The following is a 9841-nucleotide window of genomic DNA, read 5'->3' as shown; positions in this document are numbered from 1 at the left end:
CAAAACGGATGCACACCAGAACATACTTTACTCACTCCTGCCGCTGACTCCGCGTACATGTCAAGGGGCGTCGTATCAATCGAGGACCTCATTTCTTCGTCACAAAGTGGCGATTTCTTGCTCTGATACCAGTGCCTGATATGAGTATTTTCGACAGCTTGATCTGAGAAGACCAGGACATTGGTAGACGTCTCAGTCTCCTCTATACCATGTAGATAGTATTCGAAAGGCTGATTTGCATCGTAGATGACTGCCCTTCGATTGTTCATAAAAATCTGGCGTTCCTCCTCGGACCGCTTTGACGGCGGTTCAAGCTTGTGCAGGTTCGCAAATTCTTCGCCGATTTTTGCGAGCCGTCTACGGTCCTGCGTTAGGGCTTGGACTACAGTGTTTATGAGATAGTTATTAGCTATCAATTCTGTAACGCAGATTAGTCTATGCTGGGTTGCGCACGGGGCAGTTGTCAGCACATACCACAACCGAACTTTACACTGGCATGAAAAATGATCTCCCTAACGCGCACCTCCATCTTGGCCTTCTCGTCTCTGGTGCTGTTCCTGATCCAGCCGGTAGTTGCACCGTCCATAACGAGGCGCAATTTCGCCCATTCGATGGCTCGTTGCTGTGTTTTACTATAATCCTTCCTGCTACACTTAGGCTGTGGAGCTTCTGGCAAGTCTGTGATGCAACGAGCGCTATCGGCATCATCTATTACGCTTGCTGACGCTAGCGATGTAGAAGGCCTTGAGCTAGGCGTGCTGCGTGCATATGGGTTAAAACGTGATGAACCGAGTTGAGCAGGTATCCCCCGCTGTCTGAGACTAGAGTGATCGTCGGGGTCGAACTCAATCGGTGTAAACATTGATGATTCTGGGGCGTCCATCAAGTAGGCTTGGAAGGGGGAAAGTGGGAAGCTAAATCAGCGATGTTTGAAGTTAAATAGTCAAGAATCAATAACGTTGATTGTACTACTGCAGTCGGACGAGCCATCAATTATCTCACATGTCACAATGTATTTGGATAAACTTACGGTTATTGCAGGCGAGGTCTTGCGCAAGCATCACAGGTACAGGCGGTACTATTCAGGCTGATTCAGAGCCGTCGTTGACAAGCGATTATGGTCTTCTGAACATCATTTTCGGTCAAATACAGACGTATTATGCATCATGCCCGCCATGCCCGCTAAACGATCAATATTTTGACTCACCTTGAGGACACCATGTGGTGTGGTGCAAGATTGGTACGCGGCCTTCTGGATGCCATTTCCGACTTGTTCTGATAAAGAATTATGTTCAATCGTGCCCACAGAATGATCACGATAAGTGTTTGACTCAGCTCCATGCGGTACAATCAGCTAGGAGGAATGACGGAATAGGAGTCCTTCTATTTTCTGGAAGGAAGCACGGCTCCTAGACCTAGACTCGTGATAGTGCCTTATGCCCAGTTAGTAATTAAATATGATCACCTTGGTGCTGCAGGACATGATAGTACGTGCATTTCTGGCTAGCGAACCAAGTTTCAATGCTTCCAAAACCCTGATAAGGTCAGGAGACTTCAATACATATAAGAATATCAATTACCGGGCATTCTATTACATCTGTACATTGATCGACATTCGAATCAGTAAATTGTGAGGAGAAAAGCTTCGAAAACCCTGACAAGGTCCGCGTCAATCACGATACAACGATATCGATGACTGGGCATTCTATTACATATGTCAAGTCTGCATAGTAATCGGCGACATCCGGTGACGTTAGTTAGTCACCTTGGACCCCAGCAACACTTCGCCAGTGCTCCTAGCCCGAGTAAATCTTAGTAAGTCCGCTTATTTTTCGGAATACATGACTTGCCGCTCATCCAATGACTTTCCCCACTTCGTTTATCTCCTCTCGCCTCATTATGTCCTTGACCAGCGCTATCAGGACAGGTATCTTTGGGTTGTTTGACGAACGAGTTTGTCCGTCTGGCCAGAAACTTGCTATTCTCACTTCAAGCTGGCAGAGAAGAGCCAACTTATCTTCCAGGCTCTTTGACGAAGGTCGGTCTAGGTTATCCTCAGAGTTCCTTCACGAAGTTATAAGAATGGCACAACGTAAACGCGAGCTCCTGCAGGCTAAAGAAAGGTGAGGTATTACAACAAACGTTAGGCTGCGGACTTACTCGTCTGTGTTGTGCTTATACACGTCGTCCCTTAGTGTGATGTAATGACTTGGCCTGCTAGCTGTACAAGCAATCAGCGGTCGAAAAAGGTTGAGTGACTGTAATAAATGAATCGCATCAGCGAGGCTATCTCCCGGTTTCTTTGACGAAGGTTTGTCCCTTGACAGCGAGAGTTTGCCACTGTCACTTTGGCTAACTTTTGTGTAATTAGTATGTTGACTACCACTACTTTAAGTTGAAATATACTCGTCTAATATATTTACTGTTTGATTATGAAGCCTGCTCGTCGAGAGGGAACTGTATGTCAGACACAAGAACGGGCCACCGGTCTTGGTCTTCAGTCGCGCGTCTGACCGCTGACATCGAGTGCGCTGGGTAGCATCACGCAGGATGGAAACCGTCAAACAGCCCAGATTGATTTCGTAGGACACAGGCGACACAGTAAACCACGATGGATTAAGTGCGGCGACGGACAGGATGGAGACCTCTGCAGAAGCCTGAAGGTCATGTGAGCGCGACGTAAAACGTTGAATAACGAAATAATGGGTGTAAGACAGCGACTCACACTGAGAACAAGAAAAACCAACTGATTCCTTACCCACTTGAACCACGACATCGTCGCAAGAAAACAGACATCCTGAGATGACGAGTGAGCATTAATACATGCACGACAGAACATGTACTGGGACAAAAAGCATGGACATACAAGCACCCGCCTGAGGCAGGCGCACCCGAAACCCTGGACGAAAGATGAATTTGTTGAAGGCCGGTGACGGGAGTCCTGGTCGAGTATGTAATTTGATCCTTGCACGTATCTTGTTCTTCAGAAGATTCGGGAGCCGAACAGTTTCGGAACAGTAACAGGTCACTCAATACTCAGAGTCTGACGACAGAATTCAGGATGTCAGACATCTTAGTCACGATAAAGCCGCTACGTACATTGAAATCAAACTACATATAATGCACATGCGGGTACGGAGATAGGATGACACAAAATAGATTATAGATTTGAGTCATCGGACGGGCAGGCTGAGCTGCCACGAGATGCGGCGATTGCAGCTGATTCTTCATCGGAAGAACTTTCACACCAGGGCCCAGCAGCATCGTTAGGATCAAACCTAGAACCCATGCTCCCTATTTGCGCGACCCCAGCGTCCTGAAGCATATTTCGGATGGAGCCGATTTGTACATCAACTCCACTCAACTGCGTCTGGCACAGCTCGGTTTCGTCGTCAAGAATTGACTTTATCAAATCTAGTTCGCGGGAGCGAAGGCGTTGGTATCGCAACCTCGCAGCAATAGCTCGGCGAGTGATTCGTGAGAGCTCGAGCATGCGCTCGTTGAGGTATATTGTAGCTGCGGAGGAAGGGGTAGACGTAAAGTTCCACTTCGGAAAAAAAAATGAGAACTACAAAATCTGAAAGCAACAATTTAAATGGACAGACCGTCGTTTGCAAGGTCTTTGACCTTTTCGTAGGTAAATCGCAGTCCTCGTCCTGTCTGCCGGCCTGAAATACTGTGTATTGGACAGGGCGTTTACGGGGGTCGCGAGCGTGACATTTTCCCAAGTTGAAGGCGCGAGCCCACTCAATGCGAAGTCCAGGGTTGTCAGCAGACAAAATGGGAGAGTCCATGCTCTTAGCAGGAGAGCCACTGGTGGCAATAGATGTGGGGGGTGTGGATCCTGCATTCGATTGGGTTTTGCTGGGGTGTATGTATAAGCGGAAGTGAACATATTGTTAAATAAACATACCTAAGATTGGAGCCAGAGGTGTTGGTCAAGGAATTGCTGCTCTTTGACTCAGAAGAGCTACTCATGGCGAATGGCCTGACGGTCGACCTATAATACAGCGTGAGAGGAGGTTTGAATGTGGACTTGCAGTATACCAGCGTAATCCCCCGGTGACCATAATTGGCAGACCAAATAGTGCGTGAGAATACCTACACAAATTCTGGTGTCTAAATTTAGACGTGTTGGTCCAATGTTCATATCACATAATACATACGAGCTCTGCCAATGGAACAAGACACTGAGATCAAATGGCATGGTGATCATATTAATTTGATGCTTGGTATGATGAAGGACATGATGTCCGTGCGTGGTATGGTAGCAGTGATGTGACTAACGAGCGCAGCCTGCTGCAGCAGCTTCAAATTTTAAACTCCGCTTATGGTGGGCGTGCCGTTTGAGCTTGAAGTGAGCTCGCGAACAACAAGCTCAAACAAGTGCTTACTAAGCGAGACAAACGCGCCCTTCGATTCGAACCTTTGATTACGCGTCTTCGTTTCTCTTCCCGCGTTTGCTCGCCGTCAAAAATTTTCTTACCCGCCCACCACATCCCCTTTTGTGTCTTGGTAGGTTTTGGGCTGAGTCGTGCTTTTGCTTCTGAAAACCTCCCATTTTTCCTTGAACGCGGCACTAGTAGGTATCATGTAAGTGGCAACGTGTGAAAAATTAACTCAAGGTGACGGTTTGCAGTCTCACAAACGTGACACATGACAACTCAGCCACAGCGCTGCCTTCCTCGTTGGGCTCAATTGCCAATCGCGCCCCACCTGGACCTGGACCGACGATCGGCACAATCTCATGAGCGCTCCGTTCATGATTATAGGTATGTGCCGTCTTTGTCTGGCCCTAGAGACTCATCAAATCCCTGCACCAGGTACCAACGTACTCTGTTAATGGTTACAGGTGCGCTAGAGAAGCTCATGAACGCTCCGTTCATGATTATGGGTATGTGCCATCTCTATCTAGCCCTCGAGACTCACCAAATCCCTGCACCGGGTACCAACGTGCCCTGTCAATGGTTACAGGTGCGCTGGGGAAGCTCATGAGCGCTCCGTTCATGATTATAGGTATGTGCCGTCTTTGTCTGGCCCTCAAGACTCACCAAATCCCTGCATCAGGTACCAACGTGCCCTGTCAATGGTTACAGGTGCGCTGGAGAAGCTCATGAGCGCTCCGTTCATGATTATAGGTATGTGCCGTCTCTGTCCAGCCCTTGAGACTCACCAAATCCCTGCACCAGGTACCAATGTGCTCCGTTCATGGTTACAGGTGCGCTGGAAAAGCTCATGAGCACTCCGTTCATGGAGACAAGACAACTAGATTATGTAGTGCATACTTATGTGTAGCCTTGCGGTGGACGGTATGTTTGCGTTGCTACTACTTGCACCAAACACTACATGATGATCAGAGCCATTCAGTCCTGAAGCTGTGAACGTCTCTAATGTTACTGCTTTGACTAGTAATACAGAAGGCAAACCCCACTTCAAGCACATCGCCGAGGGTGCAAATTTGTTCTATTCGCACGGTGGCACTGGCACCTCGACAATCGAGAGAACAGTACAAATAGTACAACGATCTTCCCGTGCGTCACAGTCGACGGACCCTTCCGAATCGTGGCTATACGGTACTACTACTTGTACTACTGCTAGACCTCTCCACCGTGACCGTGACTTCCATCAAACAGACAGCCCACCTGCCACAGCTAGTGAAAGTGCCATCGCAGCTTCTGAAATGCATGGTCATCAGATGCGGTCAAGCTATAAAGTAACGTCACCCGCACCAGTCCCGGAGTCATCCGAGTCGCTGGACGTCGAAGCTGGATTAGTCACTAACTATGCCTGTCCATTTTTAGTAAGTCGCAAAGAAGCATACTTTGTACGATCAGCGCTGAATTCAATATTTAACTTCACGGTCTTTAGTGAATGTCAGTCACGGATTTGGGCGGGCCACCAGCATATAAAATGGGTGCTGGTTGAGTCCTTTTCTCTTGTCTTCGCCTCTCATTCCTCATCTACTACTTATCGAACATCTTCCTTCCGAGTCTCTTATAGATGTCATCCACCGAGGGCAGCACAGCGCTCATCACTGGCAACCCCAGCCGCGGCACGTCTGAGTCGTTCATCGACGAGCAACGGAGCGACCACGGTCTTCTGCAACCTCCGCAGCCAGAACCATCTCCGAGTCAAGCATCGTTCGCGCAAGCTCGGCAGAGACGCAAAATTGCCGAACTGGAAGAGAAGATAGAGACTCTTGAGTCGGGGCGAGCTGTGAAAGAAAGGTATGACTCGGACTCCAACGCCGTTGCATACGTTGGATCGGGTTTGCTCACCATGACGCGTCAGGCAAACAAACTACTACCTGGCCCAAGGAAGAGGCCTCAGGCGCATCGTTGCTCTATTCGATGGCATCGAGGATCTCGTGTCAGAAAATGACAGAAGATATGATGCCGATGCCGATGAAGACGCGGAGGCTGCTACTGTTGAGTCAGTTTTTTCTCCTGACTAGTTTCTCGTAGCCAGTGTCCCCGTTGACTTCTTTATGTAGCCAAGATAGGCTGCATGTAGGGTATCACGTCCTAACGAGAACCTTTACGTGGTTTGTAAAGAGTGTCTCGGACATGGAGCACGATGACTACACGCGGATGTTAAAATTTGTACGTCTTATCTCTACCAACGATGGACTTTATCACGTTAAGTTTTTGTTTAGCTCAGGCAAGGAGCTGATGGCGCTCGAGGAGATGATACCTCGAAGCTCAAGACTCTTATTTCAGACTGGGTTAATCGCGAACTGAAACCAGACCCTCAAGTTGACTCCGAAGATAAGCATTGTCGTGGATTCGTCAATGATGCCTGCGGTATGTTACTGTGCCCGGCTGAGCTTGACTGGAACAACCCAGCGTAAGTAATGCACTCTGGATCCTGAACAATGCTAATGGTTCACCAGCATAAGGGCAGGTATTCGAGATCGATCGGAGGGCCATATTGTTACGGAACTCTCCTTTCCGACCTTTTTATATGAAAAGTACAGTGCAAATTCGGACGATCTGGAAGACGGGCTTTTCAAGGGAAAAATTCTTTTGCAGGTTTGTCATATCCGAACTTCCCAAAACTCATCTTACCTCATTTTCAGGGCTATAAAGCTGTCTTCACCTCACCATCTTCAGCAAAGGATACCGAGGGTGACGGCGATGGCGCAGATATCGTCGAGAACAACAGGCGAGCGAAGAAAGCACTTACGGGAGTCAAGGTTAAGAAACACGTGGCACAAATCATCAAGATGGATAGAGTTACTCCGCGATCTATTGCATACATTGCCTGTCAGGTAAGCAATGATAATGGTTTTATTTTGATCAATGGTAAATGATGATCGCTCAGGTGCGATTCGCGCTTTCGTCCGTTACCTCGTGGCAGGTCGGTCGACGGTGACTTCGACTATATACAATTCTGGAAAATCATAGTGGATTTCTTCGAAAGGCCTCCTGGCCGAGAAGCACAGCGCAGAGTCAACAGACTCCTGGAGTGGTGGACCAGGTGCGCTATCTGTCCTTTCAACAAGTCTCGATTGATTATCTCAAGTTGTTTAATAGGAAGGTTTTTGGTAGGAGTCGCCGCGAGGACCTCAGCGATGCGACAAAGGCCAACATGTCTGTGAACGCTCTCGCGAGGCAGAGGGCACACCGCGACGATACTTCTTTTGATTCAAACTAGGGACCTATTATTATCTTAGCATAGCATCGTGTTTTCATTCAACTTCCTTGCTTGTCGCAGTTTAATAACGATAATGTTACTTGCCATCATGTGATGCCTGATATGAAACGCCTGTTTGCTTCTAGTCTTCACAACAATCACCGCGCATAATGTAGTATAAGCAAATGAAAAGGCCATCGAATTCAAAGTCTTAATTCCTTGCAGTTCTTAAGAGGTTCATATAAATACTTTACTTTGCCTGACGATCACAGTATCGTTGAATTGAGAAGCTAAATCATCGAGATTCTAAATGCTCACATAGATAATACCCCCGCAGGGCGCAAAGACACCCAATTGTAAGGATGGATGGGCTAAGTATACACGAAGGCTGTTGAATGGTAAGCGAAGTACCGTGGTGGGGTATGACCCTTGGCTGTCGAGTTCCGGGTCAAGATACTAAGTGACAACTCTATGGCGTCCAGGCAAAGCTATGACTTCTTTGAACGCAGTTGCAAGTGATGTGCCTCTGCCAGTCTTTAGTAAAGCAAAAAACATGACTTAGAGACCCGAACCACGGTACAAATCGATTATTTGCCCACCCAGTGAACATATCTCGACTACTGCATGAAGGTAAAGCTTTTTCACACGCATTCCCAATTGATATCCGCCAGACAAACATTAGAATTCTAGAGTAGACAGTGGAGTCTTGTCAATCCAGGAAGTGTAGCGCAGGAGAAGTGCGTCGCTGCAACGATATGACGTCCGCGCGCAGCCACGACTTTGTGTGGATGCATGAACCAGTAGATACGAGGGATGTCGGATAGCAAGGTGGGTACCGAGATGATGCATGAGCCTTCAGCACCGAGTTCGAGGGAGAGGTGCGTCGCTGCAACGATACAACGTCCGTGCGCAGCCACGACTTTGCGTGGATACATGAACCAATAGATATGGGGGATGTCGGATGGCAAGGCGGGTGCCGAGATGATGCATGAGCCCTCAGCACCGAGTTCGAGGGAGAGGTGCGTCGCTGCAACGATACAACGTCCTGCGCGCAGCCACGACTTTGCCTGGATGCATGAACCAATAGATTTGGGGGATGTCGAGTGGTAGGACGGACACCGAGGTGATGCATGAGCCCTGAGCACCGAGTTCGAGGGAGAGGTGCGTCGCTGCAACGATACAGTGTCCGGGTTACAGTCTAACTTCTCATGACGCAGTTGCAACTGGTATATAATTGTCAGCCATTAGATACACAAAGAAGGTCACCTTAAGACTCGAAGCATGATACAAATTGATTGTTGCCTGCTTGTTGGCCATAACCCAGCTGCTACGGAAAGGCATAGCTTATTCGCACGCGTTCCAAATTGATACATAGCTGACAAACATCGGAATAACAAAGATGCGGCGTACAAAGTCGAAGCACGCAGGAATTTTCTTGTGGCCGTGTGCTCGGATGAATACATTCTTGTAGTCAGGAGGATACAGGCTTTCACGTTTACATGTGAATTTGACATGAAAGTGACGGAAAATTAGCTTTTCAGGTAGGTGTATCAAGATTTAATAGCGTACACACATATATAGTCCCTCGCTAAGGTTAACGCAGCCTCATTCCCTGCAAAACTCGGGCTTTTAGTCTTGGCTTGGATATTGTAAACCTTACCGCCGATATGACAATTTTGATTCGTGTAGATCAACCAGTAGCTTTTTTTCCACCTTCCCTTCGACTTTTACTTTGAGCGATGAAGAGACCTTTTTCCGATCTTAGCGTTTTATGGTGAAATCAGAAAAACTCCTTTCCGATATAAGGGCAAAAATGACAATGTGATGCTCGATAGCAGAATTATGTTGGTTATTGTGATTATGTACTATATATTGTGATATATGGCCTTGTACTTTCCTCACCAGTTCACTGATGTGCTAGCTTTGTTTGTGTCTCTTGCCTCGAATTTGCAACTCCCTCTATAGAGCTCATGGTGCGCTGACCCGTTGTTGACATCTGCGTGCAACCAATGCTCATCATTTCTGTAGAATCAAAATTCTATTGGAACTCGGATACTTTATGGTGCTCTTCCGATTTTATCGGTCGTGCAGATGTTTGTGCTAGGACCACGCCTCATTCTTAGCGTCCGAGAATACCACGCCAAACTCATGGAAGGCTCCAACGCAGAAACTAGCATGAATTCGATTGTTTTCAAGGAGCGTGTAC

The 9841-nt window shown here is 47.7% G+C and overlaps 4 protein-coding genes across 4 annotated transcripts; 1 reads left to right on the top strand and 3 right to left on the bottom strand.

The window, feature by feature from the left end:
* Positions 1–35: 35 nt before the first annotated feature.
* On the bottom strand, positions 36–2776 carry F5891DRAFT_987537 (uncharacterized protein; the record flags this gene model as incomplete). The annotated part of the gene is made up of 8 exons (XM_041377920.1): positions 36–382; positions 475–914; positions 1208–1275; positions 1466–1552; positions 1866–2064; positions 2161–2221; positions 2522–2657; positions 2726–2776. Coding segments are annotated over 8 exons (1389 nt in total), but the record flags the coding sequence as incomplete, so codon positions are not given.
* Positions 2777–3160: 384 nt separating this feature from the next.
* On the bottom strand, positions 3161–4207 carry F5891DRAFT_987536 (uncharacterized protein; the record flags this gene model as incomplete). The annotated part of the gene is made up of 4 exons (XM_041377919.1): positions 3161–3547; positions 3606–3864; positions 3914–4000; positions 4167–4207. The coding sequence occupies 4 exons, from the start codon at positions 4205–4207 to the stop codon at positions 3161–3163; spliced, it is 774 nt and encodes a 257-aa protein (XP_041217369.1).
* Positions 4208–6000: 1793 nt separating this feature from the next.
* F5891DRAFT_1282928 (uncharacterized protein) lies at positions 6001–7656 on the top strand (the record flags this gene model as incomplete). Its single annotated transcript, XM_041370560.1, has 9 exons — positions 6001–6227; positions 6292–6432; positions 6494–6602; positions 6656–6846; positions 6893–7031; positions 7079–7270; positions 7324–7370; positions 7423–7479; positions 7536–7656. The coding sequence occupies 9 exons, from the start codon at positions 6001–6003 to the stop codon at positions 7654–7656; spliced, it is 1224 nt and encodes a 407-aa protein (XP_041217368.1).
* Positions 7657–7856: 200 nt separating this feature from the next.
* F5891DRAFT_1282927 (uncharacterized protein) lies at positions 7857–9030 on the bottom strand. The gene is made up of 4 exons (XM_041370559.1): positions 8902–9030; positions 8235–8858; positions 7954–8169; positions 7857–7894 (listed from the first exon to the last, which is right to left on the bottom strand). Exons 1-2 carry the CDS (start codon positions 8974–8976, stop codon positions 8322–8324), a joined length of 612 nt encoding a protein of 203 aa, XP_041217367.1. The 5' UTR covers positions 8977–9030; the 3' UTR covers positions 7857–7894; positions 7954–8169; positions 8235–8321.
* Between the last annotated feature and the right edge of the window lie 811 nt (positions 9031–9841).

The sequence above is a fragment of the Suillus fuscotomentosus genome, assembly GCF_016647785.1.
Source record: "Suillus fuscotomentosus strain FC203 chromosome Unknown F5891scaffold_165, whole genome shotgun sequence".
In the NCBI taxonomy this organism is placed as follows: Eukaryota; Fungi; Basidiomycota; class Agaricomycetes; order Boletales; family Suillaceae; genus Suillus; species Suillus fuscotomentosus.
Note: the sequence above shows the minus strand (reverse complement) of the source record. Positions and strands in the feature narration are given on the sequence as shown.